Source organism: Hylobates moloch, unplaced genomic scaffold (genome assembly GCF_009828535.3).
Source record: "Hylobates moloch isolate HMO894 unplaced genomic scaffold, HMol_V3 SCAFFOLD_18, whole genome shotgun sequence".
NCBI classification, from domain to species: domain Eukaryota; kingdom Metazoa; phylum Chordata; class Mammalia; order Primates; family Hylobatidae; genus Hylobates; species Hylobates moloch.
The window spans coordinates 44384842-44410203 of NW_026652293.1; the positions used below are offsets into that span (position 1 = coordinate 44384842).

The window sequence follows — 25362 nt, forward strand, 5'->3', positions numbered from 1 at the left end:
TTAAAATCCTACAAGAAAACCTAGGCAATACCATTCAGGCCATAGGCGTGGGCAAGGACTTCATGTCTAAAACACCAAAAGCAATGGCAACAAAAGCCAAAATTGACAAATGGGATCTCATTAAACTAAAGAGCTTCTGCACAGCAAAAGAAACTACCATCAGAGTGAACAGGCAACCTACAGAATGGGAGAAAATTTTTGCAACCTACTCATCTGACAAAGGGCTAATATCCAGAATCTACAATGAACTCAAACAAATTTACAAGAAAAAAACAAACAACCCCATCAAAAAGTGGGCAAAGGACATGAACAGACACTTCTCAAAAGAAGACATTTATGCAGCCAGAAAACACATGAAGAAATGCTCATCATCACTGGCCATCAGAGAAATGCAAATCAAAACCACAGTGAGATACCATCTCACACCAGTTAGAATGGCCATCATTAAAAAAGCAGGAAACAACAGGTGCTGGAGAGGATGTGGAGAAATAGGAACACTTTTACACTGTTGGTGGGACTGTAAACTAGTTCAACCATTGTGGAAGTCAGTGTGGCGATTCCTCAGGGATCTAGAACTAGAAATACCATTTGACCCAGCCATCCCATTACTGGGTATATACCCAAAGGAGTATAAATCATGCTGCTATAAAGACACATGCACACGTATGTTTATTGCGGCACTATTCACAATAGCAAAGAGTTGGAACCAACCCAAATGTCCAACAACAATAGACTGGATTAAGAAAATGTGGCACATATACACCATGGAATACTATGCAGCCATAAAAAATGATGAGTTCGTGTCCTTTGTAGGGACATGGATGAAATAAACTATCGCAAGGACAAAAAACAAAACACCGCATATTCTCACTCATAGGTGGGAATTGAAAAATGAGAACTCATGGACACAGGAAGGGGAACATCACATCTACAGACATACATAGTTTTTGTTTTATAGGTGTTTGCTTTTTAAAATATATAAATAGTAGTATGCAATGCATACAACTTGTTTTCCTTCACTGAACCATAGATTGGAAAGATCATCTTTCATGCACACATAGATCAACATAGATCAACATGTGTGTACATGAAATTTAGGTACCATATTCCTACAGGAAAGTACAGAGATTCCAGTTCTATCACTTAGTAGCTCTGAGACATTGGGTGAGTTAACTTCTCAGAGCTGCCTTAGCCTCATCTGTAAAATTGAGATGAGGTTAGCACTGTAATGAGGCATAAATGGGCTAGCAATTGTAAAGTGCCTAGCACATGGTAAATTCTACCTTTGTGTTTGTTAAATATCAGTAAAGTGCCTGAGGTCCAGCACTGGTGAGGAGCACAGGGAGATCTGCTCTCATGCCCACCCACCTGGCTGCTGGCACTGCTTACACTCCCTTGTGACCCTCTCTAAGAAGCAGCAGTGACCACCAATCCCACCTCCACATGCAGAAGCAGAGGCCCAGTAGAGGAGAAGTGGCTGGAAATTTGGTTATGAAACGAGTTTCTGTGACCCTTTCCTTTTCTCCCTTCCAAGGCTCTGTCTGGGCCAATACACATGGCTGGGTTCTCAACCTTACCCTTTCTTACTACCCCAAACTCTCTAGGTGTCTCCATTGCAAGGAAGAGTGGGTAGGTGAAGAATCGCAGCCTTCCTCCTGTGGATACAGGCTATCCTCACGGGGCGAGGGACAGAGTATTGCCTGAAGTCTGTTGGGTCCCTGCCATCCATGCCTCCTCCCTACTTTTACAGGTGGATTCTGATAATCCCACCTTAGCCATGCTTATCCCTTAGCCTCTCTTCTTCATCCCCACTAGCACCGCAGAACAAGCCTCCTAAGAGGTCGCCTTGTCTTTGCCCTTTGAAATGCATTTTAAGCAGTGTCTGAGAAATACAGCTTTGCTCATCTACTCTGCTCTTCTAAGACCCTCCTTGGCTCCATGTTACCTGTAGAACTGAGCCTGGGTGAGTCTGATATTTCCACCCAGGTATTCAAATAGACAAGGAGGAATTAAACTACAGTAAGTGGTGAATTTTCTGGAATGTCATCATAAAGATGTACTCTAAGCAGTTACTGGCTCTCCTCCTTAGATATCTCAGAAGCCTTGATAGGCTTTCTCATCCAAACGGGGAGTTGGACAGGGGTTTGGGAACACTTCGTAGGTCTCTTCTTCCCCCACCCTATGTTTAGCTGCCAATAGCACTACCCTGTGCAGCTGAGCCGGTTCTGACCACAGAGCTGGTTGTTAGCAATCTTATCCTCCCTAGCAGGTGGGGTTTGGAGATAGCTTTGTCATCTCGACTCAGAACAGGTCTCCTCATGGAACTACAGCCTTCCTTTTGGATCCTGGCCATGCAAGCCCATTCTTAGGAACCATGTTTCAATTCCAGTAGGTGATGTCCACTCCAATGCCGCAGGATGTCCTCCCCAGGGTGCCAATGGATCTGCCTGGGGTTCTGACAAGCTTTTTGGGACTAGGCCCCTTCTCTGTGTGGCACTGGATCATCTCCCTGTCTTATCGGGCTGCAGTTCTGCTTCAAATCAGTCCTTAGTCCCCCAGAAATCACAGCCTGACTCCTTGCTGGGCAAGGCCAGACCTAGTTGTCCCCTCCCCATAGCCATGGCTATTTGGCCTATGACAAGCTCCTTGTATCTCTTCACCTCTGCACAGCTAGTCCAGGAGTCCACCCCTTAGGCAGCTCACAATTATCTCTATCTATCATTTGCATTTTCTCCTTTCCACCAAGCCTGTTCTTTCCCACCTTCTCCTTACAGCTATATGTCTATATATATATATATATATATACACACACACACACACACATATATGTCTATATATGTCTATATATATATGTCTATATATGTCTATACATATATATGATGGTATTTAGAGTGGGGAGTTAGCATATCTACATTCTTTTTCATTTTCTCACAAGACTCCTATAATATGGGCATTCTCACCCCCATTTTATAAAGCAAGAAACTGAAGCTCAAAAGCGGTAAAACACCCTCTCCAGATAAATGGTACAGCCAGATCCCTGTACTCACAGATACCAAAGTTCTGGTTCTTTTGCTATTCCATGCTTCCTGGAGAAAGTAAGGGAGAAGTGACTGTCCTCTCATTTTCACCTGCAATCTACTTGGCTTTAGGAAGCTCCTGGGCCACGGTCTGTTATCGTACCTTGCCCAGCTCTTTTGAGAGTTACCTAACCAGAGGATGGGAAATGCTTGGCCAATATCAGTTATGTTAATGGCTGAGATTCAACACTAATAATAATATGTTATCTCAGTAGAAACATCTGGCTTATGGATCATGAGGAAGAAGTTTTATCAAACTCCACATGAGCTTACTCAAAAAGTAACAATCTACAAATCCATCCATGCTTTGTGCTGATGGCATTTTAGGTAGAGCAAGAATTGCTCCTTGCAAATGGTGCATGCTACACTTTTGCTGCTCTGGAAACCGTCATTTCAAGAAAGATGTGCTTTAGTGGATTCATTCTCCTCTAAAAGTAAACCCATATGCCAGAGGCACAAAGGAGGCTGGCTGGCCCACAGAAGTATCTCTGTAATTGTCCCAGCTTTGAGTTAATTTCATTGTGGGTGCGGGGACTAGCCAGAGGGATGGTGGGGAGGGCAGCAGTGGGGTTTATGGGACTGGAAACTGAGCAGGAAGTCTTTATCAAGACAGTGAGAGACAGCTTGAGAAAAGCCTCAAGGTCATGAAAGAGAGCCTGGGTCTAAAATGTCAAGAGGAAGAGTCAGATAAACCCAAAACAGCTGTCAAAATCAGAATACAAAGGGATGTGTCCATGGCCCCGGACACGAGGCAGCTCAGAGCAAGAGAGGCAGAGTAAAGTCCCTGAGAGGATGTGGGCTGGAGTCCACTCTCAAGAGATGGTCAGGGGGTCAGTCAATCAGTTAGGCATAAATATTCATAGGTGGTTTAGAGTATGTGGAAAAGGTCTCTGCTTTCCTACTAGACTGTAAACCCCTTGCAGGCAGGAACCATATCATATTAATATCCTTTCCCTACACATAGCACAGTGCCTGAAACATAGTAGGTGAGCTGGAAAGGTCTCCTGAACATGTAGGACTGAGAGAAAGACCCTGGGCTGAAGGAGAGGTCATGGAGTTAACTACCAACTCTACTTCTGCTAAGGTGGGTAGCACCGGGTAAGTTACTTTACCTCTCTGAGCCTCCATTTCTGAACAAATGAAGAGGCTGGATGATACATGTAATGCCCTTTACAATGTTGTAAAATATTCTGAGTCTAGGAATAATAAATGAATCAGTGAATAAATGAATAAAAGCTATGTTGACAGGGTTATTAACATTCCAATCAGCATGCTAATATCATAATAGAAGGACATCCCTACAAGTGCTAGAGATATCAAAATGAATGAGAATATGGTCCTCTCCTTGAAGGAATGCACAGGTGGAGGGAGAAGAAAGGACAGACGGCCAAGGAATTACAACACGGTGTCACAAATACCAGCAAATGCTATCCTAGAGATAGTGCTATGGGGCCAAAATAAGACATGGTTTCTTTTCTTGGGATAGTCAGGCAAAGTTTCTGATATAGTTTGGATGTTTGTCCCCTCCAAATCTCATGTTGAAATGTGATTCCCAATATTGGAGGTGGGGCCTACTGGAAGGTGATTGGATCACGGGGGCGGATCCCTCATGAATGGTTTTCCACTAACCTCCTTGTTGATGAGTGAGTTCTTGCTCAGTTAGTTCACACAAGATCTGGTTGTTGAAAAGTCTGGGTCCTCCCCCATCACAACTTGCTCATGCTTTTCCCATGTGATATTCCTGCTTCCCTTCACCTTCCACCGTGATTGCAAGCTTCCTGAGGCCCTCACAAGAAGCAGATGCCAGCCCCATGCTTCCTGTGCAGCCTGCAGAACTATGAGCCTATTAAATCTCTTTTCTTTATAGATTACCCAGCCTCACATATTTCTTTATGGCAACACAAAAACGGACTGATACAAGCTTCTCAAAGTAGGAGTGACATTTGCGATGGATCTTGAAAAGATGAACATGATTTTACCAGATGGAGAATGAGGACCCCAGTAAAAAAGTCCACATGACAGAGGGAACAACACGTACCAAAGTTGCACAAGTCAGGAAATTTCAGGATTTATCAGTGGAGATCCAGGATTTAATCTAGAAGGGTATGCATTTACTCATGGGAAAGGATGGAAGAGGAGAGGAGGGGAGGGGAAGGGAGAGAAAAAAATGCCATTTTTTGCTAGAGATTTATCTGTTTCCATCTTACCTGCATTGATGAGTAATACTCAAGTGCTAACAAAGAAAGCTGTGAAACAGCTAGTATGGCAATGAGCTTAAATTCCAGAAAGCTGAAGCCATGGAATGTGAGTCCTCAGAAGAAATTTAGAAGTCATCTGAGCTCAAATTTCCTAATATGAACATGTCTTTTTCCGTTTATACATCCCTGCCCTGCTGCCTTTTTCTCCTCACCCACCCCATTCATCATTCTGGGACTGGAAATGGGATGTGGGAGGGGGCAGGATTTGAGTAGTTTTTGGTTTTCAGCTAAATTTGGGCTGGGAAACACAAATTACAGTGAACACTGTCATTTTAAGGATGAGAAAGCTGAGACGTGGGTAAAGGAAATGACTTTCTCAAAGCCTCAAGCTGGGAATAAAGCCCCAGTCCTTCTGGTTTTCTGGCTCAAGTCCACAATCCCTAATAACTTCTCCCTGTGTAACTTCTCTAAACTATGGTGAGAACATCTGCATGCCTCCATCAGCCTTTCTTAACTCAGGACACAGGTGTAGTCAGCCTGCCTCCAGGACTGGGAACTGTACTTCTGCAGGACGATTTCCAGGTCACTGGCTGGAATCTTGCTCCAGGGAGGAAGACTCAAGGGCATCGCTGCCCAGATGGCTCTTGTACTGCACCCCCAGCATCAACAGAGACTTCCAAGTGTTCGTCTCAAGAGCCCTTAGTTTATTGTCATTCACTGGGGCTTTACAAATTAAGGAAAAAAATGAGAGAGAGCAAGCATGCATGCATGTGAGAGAGAAGATTCTAACTGCTCTCCAACAAAGTGAACAGAGAACTGAGGTTTGACATAAAGTCCTGGCTCAAACCCTGCCCTTCTCAAGTACTTGATATTATTATTATTTTGATTATAATAGCTTTTGTTGATCCTCTCCTAAGTGCCGGGTACTGTGCAGATGGTTTGCCCACATCATCTTTAATCCCTCCAAAATCCCAGAAAGATAGCATCACCCCTGTTTTGTAGATAAAGAAATGAGCCACAGACAGCCCAAGTCTTATGTTCAAAGTGATACAGCAACAACCTAGCAGTGTCAGGATTTGAGTGCAGATCTCTCTAACTCTGAATCTTATTTTTAAAAGCTGTGTGACCTTGGGCAATGCAGGTTTCTCACCTGTGACACAGCGAATAATAATAAAAATTCACGTTGTCGAAAGACTCCGAGAATAAATAGATCAAAGGAAATAAAATAACTCTTACCTGTTAGGATTGCCATCAGGATCAAACGAGCTGATAAGGAAAAGTGCTTTGTAAACTGCAATACACTATCCAAATTTTATCATTATTATTATTTCAAAAAATGTGGCTGCACCCATAAAATAAAACAGTGTGTGGCATATATTTATGACAACATGCCTCAGAAACAATTTCCATTCTGACAGGTTCCCTCCGTATCATGTTATTAAAAGGTTAAGGAAAATGAACAACTGAGGATTAAGATTAGATCTTTCACACATGAAACCACAAAATCAATAGAGCCCCGGTAATCTATCCAGAGATATGAAAAAATATACCAAGGTGCCCAGAATGATTACTCTGGGAAATGTCAACAGGTATTGATGAGGAACCTGGCAAGGCAGCTGCAGTGGAGGCTTGGCCACTGTCTCCTGCACACTAGCGCCGCCCTGGTGAACAGAGACTCATTCTGAGAGCTCAGGGATGGTGAGAGAGCCTGGGAGATGGGCAGTTTTCACCCTCTCAAAGTTCTGCAGAATTTCTTTCTGCAATTGGGTCAGAGCTACATAGGACAAATGATAGCCTGAGCAGCACCATGGAGAGTGTGTGATTACACCTATTTGTGGTCAATATACGGGCCTTTTAAAACCTGCTATTGTTATCCTTATGCTATGATGGTCATTACCACCGTGGCTGAAAATTGTTAAGTATTTTGAAGATGCCAACTATCTTTGTGGATACCTGTGGGACTGCAGGGCCAAGGCTGCAGTCTCAAAGCTGTGGAGTTCTGCTCAGAGGGTTTAGTTTTCCCACTTATCTGGAAAGTGTTTCTTGGAGATCTCAGAGGATGGAAGAATTCTGGTGAATGTTCTGGTGAAGGTTTTAGGTCAAAACTCTGAGATATGGCTAAATGTGAGATTGAAGTCTATGCCTCAGGTACTCTAAAATGACCTTTTGATTAACCTTCATGGTTGCATGATTCTCTACCTGTGTTACCCTCCTCTGGCAGTCCTGGACATGGATGTGGAGTCACAGATGATAATAATGATATTTATGATAGAAGTAGCAGCTTCCACATATTGAACACCTACCACGTGTCAAGCACTGTGCAGGAAATTTACGTTTATTGTTCCTAATCCTTATGACCCCCATACGAGAATAATTTTCTCTCTAGTGAAGGAACTGAGAATCAGAAAGGCAAAGTAACTTGCCCAAAGTCAGATAGCTAACAAATGACAGAAGTGAGATTCAAACTCAGCCCATTACCCCTCCAGTGCTTATGCTGCATCCACTTGGTGGCACTGCCTCTCAAAAATACAAACCCCCAAACCATAGGTAAGTACTGCAACTGGGTCATGACCGTTAAGTGGAATGGCCTCCCACCAAAGGGTAGCCAACTAACAGAACTCATGGATGGTAGGAGTAACAGGAGAAGGTGCTAACGGGAGCAGAGGGTCAGAACAAATGCTGAAGCGGATTGGAGAGGGCTGACTTATTCTAGAGGGCTTGGAAAGTAGCCTGCATGGAAAGGACAAGCCAGCCCCAGAGACGTGTAGTTCTTGCAGAACTCACTCACAGGCTGCCCTACTCCCAGCCTCTGAGGACACAAGTCATAAGATTCGGAAGGTGTAAGAGTCCCCAGCCACTTACTCTGCAAGCATCTGAACACAAGCCAGCTTGGTTGCTGGGTTCTTTGGGTCCTTGTGCCCCATTTCTAGTAGCTGGGCTCTGGGTATTATCTACTTTCCAGACCTTAAGGGAATCCAGGTGACTCTGGCTTGGATGTGTGGGCACTTAGGCTTGCCCTGCCTTGGCAAGTCTGCCTGGATCTGAAGTGCCTGGGGGCTCCTTCCCACAGGGATTGCTACCTTATTGCGCAGGTGAGAACCGGAGATTCAGAAGGGAGACTCCACCTGCCCCAGAACACACACAGGTGGTATGCAAGTGTCAAGAATGGGCCAAACCTCATTCTGTAGCATGAATCGCAGAATGTTTCCTCCTGCTCCATTCAGCCTCATAGAAGAATCTTAAATCTGGGGCTAGGTTTTAGGCATCAAGCAGATCCCTACATCGGAAAAAGCCACCTCTCTGCCCTCTTCCCATCCTTGTTTAAGGAAGTCCTTGAGGTTCAGAGTCAGAGTCCAGACAGGGGTGACCTGAGAACTGGGATAAACTTCCACATAATGGCATTGGCAACAACTTGGATGAAGTTGGAGGCCATTACTCTAAGTGAAGTAACTCAGGAATGGAAAACCAAATATCTTTATGTTCTCACTTATAAGTGGGAGCTAAGCTATCAGGATGCAAGTGCATAGAATGATATAACAGACTCGCAGGGAAGGGTGTGAGTGGTGAGGGATAAAAGACTACATATTGGTTATAGTGTACACTGCTTGGTTGACAGGTGCACCAAAATCTCAGATATCACCACTAAAGAAATTATCCATGTAACCAAAAACCACCTCATCCCCAAAAACTAATGAAATAAAGTAAAGAACGTCCATTTGATGTAGAAGCTGAATAATTATAAAAGCTAATGCTTGTATAATGTACTCATCATGTGCCCAGAATTGTTCTAAACATTTTATGTATGGTTACTCATTTGGTCTTCACAGGAGCCCCATAAGGTGGGCACAATTAGCCCTATTTTCCAGACAGGAAAAATGAAGTTAAGAAGTACAGCTAGTAAGTGTGGTAGCCCACTTTTGCACCATGCGTCAGGGCTGCAAAGCCCGTGCATGTAGCCTCTCTCTCATGTCATCCCTTAAAAAGACAGGGAGCCGGGCGCGGTGGCTCACGCTTGTAATCCCAGCACTTTGGGAGGCCGAGGCGGGCGGATCACGAGGTCAGGAGATCGAGACCACGGTGAAACCCTGCCTCTACCAAAAAAATACAAAAAATTAGCCGGGCGTGGTGGCGGGCGCCTGTAGTCCCAGCTACTCGGAGAGGCTGAGGCAGGAGAATGGCGTGAACCCGGGAGGCGGAGGTTGCAGTGAGCCGAGATTGTGCCACTGCACTCCAGCCTGGGCGACAGAGCAAGACTCCGTCTCAAAAAAAAAAAAGACAGGGAATTCCTCTATACCTGGCTCACATATAGAGATTCTGGTATCAGAGAGCCCTGAGGAATAACAATTGCACACTTTGACAAGTGCAGCTATCCAAACCTGTATCAGAGTTAATAGACTAGTGCATTCAGGAGAAACAGAAACCTGTAAAGTGTAATAATATTTTGAATCTAAATCAACACCACATGTATACTTATAAGACTCCTAAAATGTCTCGTTTCTATATCAAACAACAACAAAAAAGGTAATTGGGTCCATCAGTCAGTGTATTAGTCTGTTCTTGTGTTGCTAATAAAGACATACCCAAGACTAGGTAATTTATAAATGGAAGAGGTTTAATGGACTCACAGTTCAGCATGGCTGAGGAGGCCTCACAATCATGGCAGAAGGCAAAGGAGAAGCAAAGGCACGTCTTCCATGGCAGCAGGCGAAAGAGCTTATGTGGGGGATCTCCCCTTTATAAAACCATCAGATCTCATGAGACTTATTCACTATCACAAGAAAAGCATGGGAAAGACCAACATCCATGATTCAATTACCTCCCACCGGATCCCTCCCATGACATGTGGGAATTATGGGAGCTACAATTCAAGATGGAACTTGGGTGGGCCCACAGCCAAACCATATCAGTCAGTATGATTTAGGTGTCCTGGATTCATCCTTGACTTTGACCTGCTGTTTGTGAACCATGTGTAGGTAGCCAGGTTTATGAAGCCAGGCTTTTCCTCTCTAGCAAATTCTGCAAAGTTGGATGCTGACTGCATCTAGACAGAAATAAGTCTTCCCTTCCGAAAAGAGGGCTCTGGTTGCTAAACTTTTCAAATCAATGGATAGATACAAGAGCCCAACAAGTCAACTGTCTAGCTGGAAGGCTGTTTAAGTTGGAAATTATGAAATTAACAGCCAGAACATAACCAATGATGATATTAATCGTTACCATTTCCCGTCATGTGTGGCACTGTGCTAAGTACTTTCACAGCCCTGAACGGAAATGCTAAGTAACATAGCCCACGGCCACACATTCAGTAAGTTGTAGAGGCAGGCTCTACCAACAGACATTCTGCCCGCAGAGCCGCCCTCTTAACATGTGTACAATCCTAGCCTAATTTCATATGTTTGATTTACCACACAGTTAAGCAGAAATATACAACAAACTGTAGAAATGCTAGATTGGAGTTCCCGTGTCAGATTTGATGTTTTCCTCGGCAAAGGGAATGGCCTCTGGTCAGGCAGGACTGGGTTCTCCTTGCTGTGGTTTGCTTGTGAGATCTGGTGATCATCTTTAGAGGGTCCCTGCTCTTCTCTCTCATGCCCCATCTTTGGATTACATCATTTCCATTCATCAAGGGTCTTAAAACCCTTTGAAGAAAGATCTTGTTCATTGTACCTGCCAATTCTCAAAGCTCATTCTAAGTCTTTTTTATGTTTTTACTGTGTTTTAGAGAAAGGATCTCATTCTGTCTCCCAGGGTAGACAGCAGTGGTGTAATCCTAGTTCACTGCAGCCTCAAACTCCGGGGCTGGAGCAATCCTTCTACCTCAGCCTCCCAAGAAGCTAGGACTACAAGTTTGTGCCACCACACCAGATGGGGTCTTGCAATTTTGTCCAGGCTGCTCTCAAACTCCTGGCCTCAAGCAATTCTCCTGCTTTAGCCTTCCAAAATGCTGGAGTTATAGGTGTGTGCCACTGTGCCCAGCCCTCCATTATAAGTCTTAAGTCCTGATCAAAGAATTACTGCACTTGTGAGTCCAGACAGGATGTTTCCCTGTGGTTTGGTGGTACAGTGGCATATCTATCTCTAATCAAAAAGTTCCACCTACCTCTAAAAGCCATATTCTCTATCAGCATTGACTAAAGGAAGGTACTTGCAAATTCTTTGGGAGAAAGGGGCTCTTTTGATTAAAACTTGTGTTTTTAAAAAAGTCCTTCATTAAGCAATGCCACTTCCTGAACTGGTCTTCAGAGATTGTTCCCAGTGCACCACCCCACCTGTATTGCGTTGCTGTCTCCCAAATCAAGTCTGGGCTGGCCCTGTGACTCACTTTAACCAGCAGAATATGATGGAAGCAAGTCTATGCTAGTTCCAGGCTACAGCCTTAAGATGTGGCAACTTCTGTATTTCTACTCTTGGGAGCCCTGAGATGTCATGTGAGACTTTAGTTCCACTATTGGAGAGAACCCGTGAAGAGGCCCACTGGGTTGCCACCTGAAGAGGAGGAGGCCTGAGGAGAACCACAGCCCCAGCCAGACTGTCCAATCTAACCTTCAGCCATCAAGCTTCTGAGCCGAGTCAACAGACCTGTGAGTGGAGAAACAACTGGGACTCTTCCAGCCCCAGCAGACATCACATGGAACAGAGATGACCCTTCCTGCTGGGCCAGCTTGAATTCTTGAGCTACAGAATTGTGAGTAATGGTAACATCATTAATGTTTTCAGATGCTAAACATTCGGATAGTTTCTTATGGCTGTATCAGATAACAGAAACCCTGACACTATGTAACATCAATAATTGCACCATAGTTCAAAGGCCTGACTAGTCAATCACTTCACACTTTGGTTTGGGGCTTCACAAGCACAGGGGAAGTTTCCTAGACTCCTCTTCCACAGCCACCCCTCTAGTGTCGTCAAGAAAGTACGTGATTTTCTACTTAAAGTTACCCAAGTCATAATTATAGATGTGTTCAATTACTTGGGTTTATTTCCTCTATGAAACTGGAAACTCCATGAAGGTATGGAACCAAGAGTGATATTTACTGCTGAATCCTCCACTTAGCACAGGGTCCAGCACACAGTGGACACTGAACATATGTTTTTTGAATGAATAAATGAACTTATGCTGTGTTTGAATTGGTATGAAGTTTGGTTCGGGCGTGGTGGCTCACGCCTGTAATCTTGGCACTTTGGAAGGCCAAGACAGATGGATCACCTGAGGTCAGGAGTTCGAGACCAGCCTGACTAACATGGTGAGACACCCTCTCTACTAAAATATATATATATAAATTAGCCGGGTGAGGTGGCAGGCGCCTGTAATCCCAGCCACTTGGGAGGCTGAGGCAGGAGAATTGCTGGAACCTGGGAGGCAGAGGTTGCAGTGAGCTGAGATTTCATCACTGCACTCCAGGTTGGGTGGCAGAGTGAGACTCAATCTCAAAAAAAACAGAAGAAGTTTGGAGTGGCTGGAGCATAGACATTGAGAAATTGTTAATTTGCTAGGCTAGAGAGTTTGAACTTGATCGTGTAGTTAGCAAATGAACAGATGCACAGGGTGGCCTAAACTCCACCATTTGCCACACTTAATCCAAAAAATCAATGCAACTACATAATCCATACGGTTGTTTCAAGTCCCCCAGGGAATTAGTTTCAAGGCACATTGCCAAGTAGAATCCCATTTTTCCTCCCCACACATTTCTAGCATTCCTGGAACTATCTGGATTAGAAAGTGAGTACTCTTTCAATTGTCTGTACTTATATTTAAAAACATTTGTGAAAATGAGTTGCTCTGAGTTGAACTGGAGATGCTTCATTGCCTATCCCAATGACGTCAATGCCTCATGGCTCATGAGGTCAGTAAAATATTCAAAGACTTTTGGGAACCAAAAAAAGGACTTAGTAGAACGTATGATGTACTGTACCCCCAGTATTAAACATATTGTGCCCACACCTGGCCCTAAATAACTAGTACCAAATCAAATTGTACCTAAAGAGCTCTCTCTTCAGTCCGCCTGCTTGCATTTGGAGAGCACGTCCCAAATGAAGGAAACAACATCTGCGAGGTCAGCTCTCCTCTCAGCACTCCGCTGAACCCCTCGCCTTGGAGCACACTGCTGGCCTTTTGCATCCACCTGGTTATACAGTGCTCATTGTCACCATCAGTGCTGACCAACAGTTCTTAGTACACATCCTATCTGTATTAGTCCATTTTCATGCTGCTGATAAAGACTTACCTGAGACTGGGCAATTTACAAAATAAAGAGGTTTAATGAACTTACAGTTCTGTGTGGCTGGGGAGGCCTCACATTCATGGCAAAAGGTGAAAGACATATCTCACATGGTGGCAGACAATAGAAGAGAGCTAAAACCATCAGATCTTGTGAGACTTATTTACTGTCACGAGTACAGCATGGGAAAGACCTGACTCTATGAGCCAATTACTTCCCACCAGGTCTCTCCCATAACACATGGGAATTCAAGATGAGATTTGGGTGGGGACACAGGCAAACCATACCACTATCTGTTCCTGAACTATATGGCTTACACAGTATTCTACATCTAAGCCTCTTTTACAGCCAGAGAGAAATAATTACCTATAATTTATAAGACCATGCACAATAGAAGAAACAGGGCACCTGTGCATGTCTACAGATAAATATATATCCATTCTTTATATACAGAAATATACATAATAAAGGACACAGAATTTCCATATCCATCAACACAGAGAACAAACAAAGCCCTAGAATAGATAGTTAGCCTCCTCTGCTAAATAGACACTGCCTTCCTGCCACCACCACATCCGTGTCATAGACATTGACCACTTAGAAGGCAGTTTTCAACCCGTAACTCCTTTCTAGTGAATGCTTGCCAGTTTTGTGAGGTGGAGAATGAGGGTTTGGGGAAGGAAGGTATATTTGCTTAGGTAACGCTAGCCACTATAACAGAAAAACACGACATCTCAGTGGCCTAATATAATAGAAATTTCTTTCTTACTCTTGCATAGTCTAATCAGCAGAGAGTGCAGAAGATTCTGTTCCAAGCAGTCATGCAGGAACCCAGGCTGCCAGAAGTTCTGCCCTCTTCGGCACTAGCTTTCAAGATTACCATGGGTATCCACATGTAGCTGGCATACGAGGAAAAAAGAGAGTGTAGGATTACACACTGGAGATTTATCATGGGTCAGACATACAACAGTACACACCACTTCTCCCTGTATTTTATTCACCAGATTGCAGTCACAGGGTTAAGTATAATTGCGAGGGAAGCTGGGACCCGTAGTGTAGCTTAAAAGGAAGGAGACATAGGCTCCGTACATGGCTATTCTCTTTGCCACAGGAGGATAATTTAGCTGGCTATCATTATCTTTCTTTTAATTTTTTTCCTTCTTATTTTTCCAGTTGGGAATAGAGCCACTTCTTTTTCTCATTCAGGTTTTATTTCCCCCAGATAGCCCTCCAATAACCCTGTTGCCCACTCAGCCCACCCACACTTCCTTCTGGGAAAATTTCGAAGCACTGTGGTGATAATACCCATGCAACGGATAAGACATTCCAATATGGATAAACACTTCGGTGATGTAGTTATCACAGCAGTCAGCTAAGGACTTTTGAAAATCAGGTTCCCCAGGCTGCAAGGAAAAATCTACAGTGGAAACAGTAGATGTTGGCATTTCCCAGACACTGATTAAGGCTCTAGAACAATAGGAGGGAGATAGATTCTGTCCTCCAGGATCCAGGGAAGGTGAGCCTGGAAGACAAGGAGCTCACCTGAAAGTGGACAAGCCCATGCTGTAATCCATGGGGCTGTGGGTGATGAAGGGGGAAATGCGTGCTGTGTAGGGTGGTGTCACCCTGAATAGCTGCCAGGCTCAGCCCTGGGGACTTAATACACCTTCCTTAGTAGAGAACTATAACCTCAGTCATCATAATTCCACCTTTAAACAGAGCTGTGTAGTGTACAAAGCCCTTCACTGTTCACTGAAAGTGTGTTATTTTCTTCCCTCAATGACATAAGACAGGTATTATGTTTATGCCTTCCTCTCCATCTCTACTCTCTCTTCTGCTAGCACTGCCCTAATTCAGGCCTGCATCATTTCTCAGTGGACTCTTAGGACAGCCTCCTAACAGGTCTCTCGGCTCCAATTTGCCTCCCTCTAATCCATTCTCTACACTGTAGCAAGAGTAATCTCTCAAGGAAAGCAGTCCCCTTTCTTCTCCTCCTAACACCCTTCAATAGCTTCTCTCCCAGCTTGGATAAAATCCATGTCATTAGCATGCTCATCAGGCCCTACCTGATATGGCTCCTGCCTGCCTCTCCTGTTTCGTTTCTTTCCATTGCTCATGCTGAACTCTGTGCTACAGCAACACTGAATGGCTTATGGTTCCCACAGACCCAGTGAGCTTCCTCACCTTTGGATCATAACTTTGATGACCCCTCTCTCTGTAATACCACATGCCCTCCCTTTCATTTGCTAACTTATCTTTAACCCTTAAGTGTCACCTCATTCCTGAGAATGCTTTTCCAATGGCCACACACATACTTGGCTGATGCCCGAGCTATGCTGTGCAAACCTCTCTCATTGTCACACTGTACTGTTGTGATGTTTTACTGTGCCTGCCCATCTCACTAAGCTGTGAGCTTTCATAGGGAAGGTCCATTACATACTCATCTTGATACCCAGTCACCTAGCATTGCACGTGGCATCTAGTAGGTGCTCAATAAATGATTGTTGAAGTGTTTTATCAACAAGCCTGCATTTTAAACTCAGTAAACTACTGCTTAGAGGGCTTAAGGGGTTTGTCCAGGATATAAACTAAGCCTTGAGAGAAATGAGATGTCTCAGTCTTTCTGAATCCTCAAATACTTCACACTATAGCACATACTCTTCAAAAGAAGACAGATAATAATGTTGGCTGAAAAAGTTATATGTCTTGAAGAAATGTTTTGTTTTGTTTTACTTCTTTTAAATCTTAAGTCCTTTTGAGAATCTCAGGAAAGTTATGGATTTTTCCCCCAGAAAAATATATAAACACATCAAATTTTTTATGCAATGTAAGAGTATATTAAAAGTATATTAGTCAGAATGGGGTAGATATTGTTGCAGCAGCAACACATAAACCACCAAATCCCAATGACATAGCACAACAAAAGTTGAATTTTAGCTCACATGAAGACCTTTATGGGTCAGCATGGGCTCTCCTCCATCCAGAGACTCAGGGGTTTAGGCTTCCTTCACCATAAGACATTGTTCTATCAACACATGCTTCCAAATCCACAGGACAGAAGACAGAAATGGACAGGGCACACTGGCTCCTAAGTGCTTCAGCCCGAAAGTGTCACATGTCTGTGAGAAATTGCCGAATGTCCATGAGTTCCTTCCAAAATTTTAGGCATAGCCCTTTGCAATGTGACCCTGCTGTTCCTCCCACCAACAGGTGTAAGCTCTGTCTCTAGCTCTTGAATTTGGGCTTGGCCATTGCTTTAGCCAAGGAGACATTAAGAAACATCAGGCAAGCAGAGGTTTGGAAAGCACTTGTGCATTGGGGCTTGTCTTTTCTTGCTGCTTTTTGAAACCATTAGATCACCCTGAGATCAAGCCTGAGTTAGTCTATTTGGAGTCATGTGGCCCATTTACTTCATCACTTCAGCCAACGGCCAGAGCTAACTGACAGACAGAATGAATCATCAGGCAGGTGAGTAAGGCCATCCTGGACCAACCAGGCTCCTGCTGACCTACCAGTTGGCTGGACCAAGGCAAGGCCGGCACCTATCTTAGCCTAGGCCTATTTGATGACCCAAGGAATTGTGAGCTGATAAATGATGATTGTTTTAATCTACAATTTGGGGATTATTTGTTACGCAGCAAAAGCTAACTAATACAAAAATAGGTACCAGGAGTGGAGTGCTGCCACAGCAGAAACATGAAAAGTGGCATTGGCTATGGAACTGGGTGGAGGCTGGAAAATCAGTTAATAAAAGTTGGAAAAACAATAAACTGTTAATGAATCCATAGACCTAGAGTTACAAATTCCTACACGTAGTTTAAAGGCCTAGAGACATATGATCAGTTTCAAAGCTCTTGCATGGTCAGAGATGAGATCTATAGCCCTGAGTAAGAGCAGCTAGACCAGAAGAGTGGTGTGGTGTGATAACTGTGATAGACTTAAAACAGTGCTGGCACATCCTAAGGGCAAGGGGAAGCTTCAGAATTAGAAAAAGGAGCGTTTAGGAGTCAGAAAAAAAAATGTGTCTAGCCATAGATTTCCTACCAACCAGCTGTGGAAACAGCTGTGAAACCCCGTCTCAGAGGCTTGGAAGATGATACTAAGTTTCTTGGCTTATTGTCAAAATCAAACAAGATGATGTATGGGAAAACTGTTAAACTGCTAAGAACTGTCCCTGAAAAATATGTGTATTATTATCACTACAGCCTCAGGCTGCCGTCCTCCAGGCAGGATCTCAGGTGAGCTGCACTGGGAAACCACAAGGGGGCGCGATGAGGTTGGAACTCCGGGAGACCTACGGGAGCCTGGAGCGTTAAGAACCCCAGGGGAATCTATTGGGAAGGCTTTCTTGAGCAAATGACATTAATATAAAACTTGAATAATGAGTCGTATTTAGCTAAGTGGCACATACTCTGGACAGAGGGAACGGCATGCAAAAATCCCGGAGGTGAGAGAGCACAGGATTCACTCGTGTAACTGTCCTCTCTAAGCCTGCAGGCTCCTCCGTGAGTACATCAGGTTGAGGAGGTCGAAGGGGAGCCCTGTCTTCTAAGGGTTTGGCTTCTCTTAAAGGCAGGCAGATAGGAGACAGGACATGGATCTTTCTTGAAACACAATTTTCTGCTTGCTTACAAATGATTAACCACCACAATCAATTGTGTCAAAGTTCAGGTCAGTTGCATCCTTTGGGACAATGGTGACATGATGCCTTGCACTTCGGCTTATGACAACTGGAATGCACCCTGGGAGGTCTGGCAGCAGAACTTGTGTTCTGTGTTTTGGACACAATTAATGTGAGAGGACTACCATCTTCTGTGGCTTTCCCATCCATCCCCTCACTATACTTCCTTATTTGATTCTCCAACCCCAACCCAGCTACTCTGCAGAGATGGCAGGAGGGGGAGGTTTACCGTTTTGTACGTTCAAACCAAAAACAAACTTATCAAGTAGGTAGTAATGAATTATTATCCCCATTTCACAGATGAGAAAACAGTCTTAGAGAAACTCTGTAACTGTGTTTAAGGAAAGCAAATCCAGTCTGTGTTCTTTCTACTAGCCCACCCTCATACCTTGCAAGCTGCCTCTCCCATGTGAGGTTCCTTACCCATATCTGCAATAGCAAAAGCAACTGGACCACCATCCAACACATGGACTCAGCCCTTTATGCGTTGCAGGTTGGTTTTGTAAATGCCAAGGTTGGTGCAGTTTGGACTTTAATATGTTGATTCTGGGGAGTCAGGGATGGTTTTCAGGAAGGTAGGTTTGAGAACCTCAGTCATTTGCATCTTTTGGGATGCAAACAATAACAACAACAGCACATATATATTTAGATAATTATTTTCATATAGTTATTTCCTGTTTTTTGTTTTGTTTTGTTTTGTTTTGAGACGGAGTCTTGCTCTGTCACCCAGGCTGGAGTGCAGTGGCGCGATCTCGGCTCACTGCAAGCTCTGTCTCCTGGGTTCACGCCATTCTCCTGCCTCAGCCTCCCGAGTAGCTGGGACTACAGGTGCCCAACACTACGCCCGGCTATTTTTTTTTTTGTATTTTTAGTAGAGACAGGGTTTCACCATATTAACCAGGATGGTCTCGATCTCCTGACCTTGTGGTCCGCCTGCCGCGGCCTCCCAAAGTGTCATGTAGTTATTTCTATAATGCCTATTTGTTCAACAATTACACATTTAGTATTTGGTCTGACTCTCCCAGCTGTGAGTGGTAAGTTGGCATAGTCCTCCTAATTTTACATATGAAGAAACAGAATCCGGCCGGGTTCGGTGGTTCACGCTTGTAATCCCAGCACTTTGGGAGGCCGAGGCGGGCGGATCACGAGGTCAGGAGATCGAGACCACGGTGAAACCCGTCTCTACTAAAAATACAAAAAAAATTAGCCAGGCGTGGTGGCGGGCGCCTGTAGTCCCAGCTACTCGGAGAGGCTGAGGCAGGAGAATGGCGTGAACCCGGGAGGCGGAGCTTGCAGTGAGCCAAGATCACGCCACTGCACTCCGGCCTGGGTGACAGAGCGAGACTCCATCTCAAAAAAAAAAAAAAAGAAACAGAATCCAAGACAGTCAATAAAAATATCAGCTCATTTATAGACAGTGCACATAGAATGTGCCAGGCAATGTTCAACATGTTTTGAACATGTTGTGAAGATTAAATAAAAATTTATTTATTTAATCTTCACAATAACCGGTGAGGTTGGTACTATTATTATCCCTGTTTTATTGATGAAGGAACTTAGGCCCAGAGAGGGTTAGTAATTTTCTCTGGTCACACAGCTGGTGAATCATACAGAAGCAATTTGAAGTCAGGTAGATGGGCTCTAGAGCCCTACAGCCTCTTACTGACTTGCTCAACACCACGTAACTGGAAAGAGGAAACAGGGAATTCAAACCTTGGCCTGTCTGACTCCAAACCCTGAATTCTATTAAGTAATAATAGCTTACATATCTGAGCACCCAATATAGGCCTGTTCTAAGCATTTCTTTATATTAACTTGTTTAATTCTCACCACTTTGCAAGTAAGGAGAGTAAGGCCCAGAAGTAAAGCAACTTGCCCATAGTCCAAAGCTGTTAGGTTGGTGCAAAAGTAATGGTGTTTTTTGCCATTAAAAGCAATGACAAAAACTGCAATTACTTTTGCACCAACCTAGTCAGTGGCAGAGAATGTACTTGAACCCAGGCTGTCTGGACCTAGAGCCCACAGTCCTTGCCACCTCACTAATAGCCTGTCCACTTAGCAGCTTACCCCGAAGTTACAAAGGAATAAACACCATGCTGCTACAGATTTTTCATTATCCTGATTGGTTTCCAGAGTGACAGGTAAGTTTTTGTTCTGTGCAAAGTCTGTTTCCAGTCACCAGTGGCTTTCTGTTTACTTTGCAGAGCTATTTGCTCTTGGGGACAGAAGCTGACAGTGGCACTCACAGCACAGGCTTGTCATGGGTCTAGCAGCGTCTGTGGCATCTCCTGTCACATTGGGAAAATGAAGAATTCCAGGACATGGGCTTGGAGGACACCGGTGGAGCTATTTCTTCTCTGTGCTGCCCTGGGCTGTCTCAGTTTGCCTGGCTCCAGGTAAGTGACAGTTACCAATAATTCCCTGATCAATAATATGGCAGGGAAGGTGCAGCCACATGATGCTGACCATCTCTTTGTTGCATGCCTATTGAATGAGGAACATCTCTTGAGGCAATTTGCATGCATCTGATAACATACTATCAACAACTCTTTTCAAATTATTGTGGAACCAAGTGGCTGATTTCAACAAAAGTTCCTGTAAGAAACTGACATGTTTAAATGTATTTTGTCATGCTGAGAAGAATAGGATATTTGTTCTGTATTCTGAACAAAGCCTCCATGTGATTCTCTATGAAAAAGAAAGTTTGTTACGTACAGAGACAAAAGAGCCGATTCATGAGATGATCTTAATAAATGAGATTGACCCATTCTACCTGCTCATCAACGCCAAATCTTCAGATTCTCAGATTCTCAGATTCTTTCCCACCCCCCTCTTACACACACACACACACACACACACTCTGTCTCTCTCTCTCTCTCACCCCCCACAAGGTTCCCAGCAGTTAAATGCTAGCGGATTTATTTTATCATTGTTAGTCTACATTAATAAGGTGCAAAACAAGCAAAAGAAAATATCTTAGTGGGAGCTCAAACTTGGGCTCCAGTGATAGAAGAGCCAGTGACGTAGCAATGTGGGGATGCTCCGTGTGCATGAGAAACCCCTACCATGAGATGTTGAAGCGTGCATGCGTCCCCGGTCTCCATGTAAACACTCCTGTGGGAAGAGGGACTGTAATTCCATTCCTTTTACTTAGTTCAAAAATGAGATCTGAACAAACCTTTCATTTTATGTGAGGAGTACCTCCTTCCCAAGGGACACGGCCTCTGGTCTCAGTTCTGTTGAGCTGCCATTAGGAACCACAGGATGATGAGCACTCATTCACTATCTATTGGCCACTCAATAAGTAACAGCTATTAAGATAATCAAGAATCTCCATTTAGCCTGGAGAATAACTAAGCTGCCAAGACCTTCCTTGTGTGTACTGTGTGTACACAGAGAAGCATTCAGGACCCCAGAAAATGTCTCCAGAATGGAGGACTTAAGGGAACCATAGCAACCCTATCTATAGCATTGTGCCCCTGGGTGGAGCTTTCTGCTGGGCTCTGAGGATACCGAGATGAGCCTATGTTCTCACAAAGAATGCCAACATGTGAGCACATGCTATGTGTACCATTACAAGAGATGCTACAGGGGCAGCCAGGAAACAAGGAGGGAATTATCAGCTCTACGGGGCATGGGACCTGGAAAGGCTTCTAGAAGAGATAGTGCGACGGCTGAATCTCCACAGGTGCGTGGGTGTTTGCCGAATGGCTAAGGGGTTGAAAGGTGTGCCAGGTAGAGGGAGCAGCACAGGCAATGGTGCATGAGTGTGAGAGAGCCGGCTTGCTCCTGAAGCTTCCGGACACTTCAGTGGGCCTTGAACACAGGTCCCGGCAGGGAGTTGAGAGGGATGAGATAGAGTAGGAGTGAACAGGCATCAGGTCATGGGTAGAGTTGGGGGATGCTGGAGTACCAGCTAAGGAACTTGAACCATATCCTCACCACAATATTTTGGGAAGCCATTGAAGGGTTGAAGCAAAGGAGTGACATGATCAAATTTACATATTAGGAAGTTCACTCTGAGGTAGGGAGTGGAGGGGCAAATGGTTGATTAGAGTGCAGTCTGAGAAATTGTATTTAGTCGTCACTACAACGTCATGAGGTGGCTGTAATCTCTCCTTCTCGCTATGTAAGAGAACAAACGGATCCTCAGGGACGAGGAAAGATTCACGCATGTGTGGTGAGGGTCTCAAACCCTTACCTTAATCCAGGTATAGTTCTGACATCCACCCATAATCCCCATGGGACTGTCTTGAACACGGCAGGTATTTGAATTTCATCTGCGAAGTAGAAGAATAGTCTTTGGTTCCGGGACAGAAAATGCTGAGACCACCTTCGTATTGGCCAAGAGAGTTTTTTGTTCTTACATGCTCTTGTAATCAAGTCAGATGATGAAATCATAATCACTGTGTCCTAAGACCTATTATGTCGCCACTCTGTGCCAGCCACTTGGAAACATTAGCTATAATCCTCACAGCTATTCCAGGTAAGTGCTACTGTTTATAGTTTCACAGAGAGGGAAACAGAAGATGTAAATGTCCCAAGGCTATCCACTTAACAAACAGCTGACTATGGATTCAAATCCAGTTTCGTTCAGGTCTCAGAGCCCCTGCACTCTCTCTGCATCCTTCTGCTTCTCACTAATGCGTTGTCCCCTCCCCGCCCCACCCCACCCCCCAACCCCCACATTGTGTATCTGACTTGTTGGCCTCTGTGCTGTTTCTCCATCTCTGGGCCACACATTTGTTGTCTTGAGATGTTGCTTTAAATTCCGTGTCTACCACAGCAAACGACAGAGAGAAGAGAAATTGAAAACCTGCCACCTAGAAGCTGCCCCTTCTAGCAAAGAAAAAGGATGCTGTTTGCAAAGGGGATGTAGCTGCTTAACAAATTGTGTGTGACAAGAAAGTTGTTGTGTCAGGGCATTTCTACCGAAAGCCAAAATATATTGACGCACCCCATCTATATAAGCTGATGGCTTGCAATTTACTGCTGACCCAATCCTGCCGTACTGGATGGATCCATCTTTATTTTGATCAGAGACGCCTATTAGGAAGAGAGTGGGAGACCTGGGCCCGGTGAAATGTGTCCTAATGCTGGCTACAGCATTTTCTGCATCCCCAGGAAAGACACCTCCTTGCCAGTCCTTAAGTAGAGGGAGCACATGTTCAAGGAGCTGAGCAAGGGCGTTTACTGTAGCTCTATTTGCAATCGCAAAACATTGGGAAAATATAAATGTCCCTCAAAAAGAAAAGGAATAAATTAAATGCAATGCGTGTCATATGATAGAACATCCAGACAAAAGAAATGAGCTAGATCTCTTTATGAATCAACATGGATAGGCTTCAGAAATGCAATGTTGATTAACAAAAGTGAGTTGCAAAATCATATGTGTAAGTATGAATAAAGCACACACAAGCAATACTATAGATAGTGTATAGATGTCAAATTATCTAAAAGAGACTGGAAGGAAACACACCAAATTAATGGCAATAGCACCTCTGGGGGTAAGATGGGGGGAGAAAAATTGAGGCTGCTGTAAAATGCAGATGTCAAAATTAAAAATTTAAAAAAAGACTTGAAGCAAGTGTACCAAAGTGTGAACAACTGCCAATCTGGATGTCAGTACATGGGTGTTTATTATATTATTTCTTGTACTTCTCTAGGCATGCTTAATTTTTCAATGTTGAAAGCATACAGAGGATTTTTAATGACAGAAGTTTAGTCAGTTGGTCAAAGTGTCCATCAGGTTTGTTTCTATAGAAATTCATAGGGGTGAAAGGCTCATGTTTTTCCCACACACAGAGGCCCTGATGGAACCTAGAATTTATGTGGCTCCTCGTTAGTCCCAGGAACTAAAGATGCGATTTAATGCTAGCCTTTGTTTCAGATTTGCATTTTGTAGTACTAATAAACCACACACATCTCATCCGATGTAATTTACAAACATACTATTTATTCAGCTGATTACTTTATTATATTGCCACCTTCCATAATGAAAATTGGTTGCAAAAATGAGAGATGTGGTGGATATAACTACTTTTTACCAAGTTCTTTCTGTAAGTGATCATCTTGCCCATTAACAGGCTTTCAAATCTCAGAGAGGAAAATAATTGTGACTTTTAATAGCTAGTGTGTACGTTACTTATCTGCTCAGTCTCAACTGCGGCCCTGGAGTTGCCTTGGTTGCTAAAAACACAATGTAACTGTTTTGTAGTTGAAATAGGAAGAGGGTACCCTGCAGAGCTGTCAAATACATACTTAGGAGAAGCCAAATCACAGACAATATTGTTTTGTCAAACCTGAGCAAATTAGTAGATAAGAACACATTCTGAAGCCCCCCACTGGTGTGCAGCATCCTGCCTCAAGTAACCATTTTAAAGTATCCACCTGTGGTTTCCAGTAGTCTTTGACCTTTCATTAAAGATCCAACTTTACTAGGCGACTGATTTTTGCTGGTCTCTGGGGCGGTCATGGACACGGATTTCACCATAGTTAATACTATCCTCTTTTTAGTACTTTTGCCATGTGAGAACATATTGTTAATGACCTTGTTGGGAGTGACATCCTGTGTATATGAGATGGTAAAAACTACGTGATGCTCTTCTCCCTAATGACTCTATCCTGGATGTGGAAAGAAAGAGGCCTTACATAGAGGTTAGAAGAGATTGTTGGAGTCAGTGCTGGCCCTGTTTCCTTCCAGGCAGCATGGGGCAACCGACAAAGCCCATATATACTCTAGAGCCTAAGACACCTCCGCTCAGATCGTAACACCACTGCGTACCAGCTGCATGACAGTGGACGTGTCACTGTCTCTCTGGGCCACTTCCCTCATCTGCCCAGGCAGCAATGCTCCACAGCTGCCTTCCAGCATTGCTGTGAAAGTAGGAGATAGCATGGCTGATGCTGGGCCATTGAGCACAGCCTTGACATGTCTGTCATAGGTGCTCAGCAAACCTCCATTCCTTTTGTCTTCCCATCTCCTTTTGTGCCCTGGAAAAGAACACAAATTACAAAGAATCTTACAGTGTAATACACTCTTTCAATTGTAAGAAAAAATAAGAATCATCATACACCCTTCATATTACAGAGGAAGAGACTGAAGGCCCAGGCAAATTAAATAGCATCCTCATTCATTCACTCATAACCCAATGTGCTCCAGGAAATGAACAAAAAGCATTGCCTTATCT

At 44.0% G+C, this 25362-nt stretch overlaps 1 protein-coding gene and 1 long non-coding RNA gene across 2 annotated transcripts in view; one reads left to right on the forward strand and one right to left on the reverse strand.

The window, feature by feature from the left end:
• Positions 1-13271: 13271 nt before the first annotated feature.
• Positions 13272-22506, reverse strand: LOC131381833 (uncharacterized). The gene is made up of 3 exons (XR_009210795.1): positions 22374-22506; positions 14261-14390; positions 13272-13395 (listed from the first exon to the last, which is right to left on the reverse strand). It is a non-coding gene; the product is annotated as an uncharacterized LOC131381833 (long non-coding RNA).
• C8B (complement C8 beta chain) overlaps positions 20477-25362 on the forward strand; it is a 37446-nt gene continuing 32560 nt past the window's right edge. The window contains exon 1 of the mRNA XM_032136320.2: positions 20477-20568. Coding sequence (XP_031992211.1) covers positions 20477-20568 — 92 coding nt within the window. The remainder of the gene's footprint in view (positions 20569-25362) is intronic.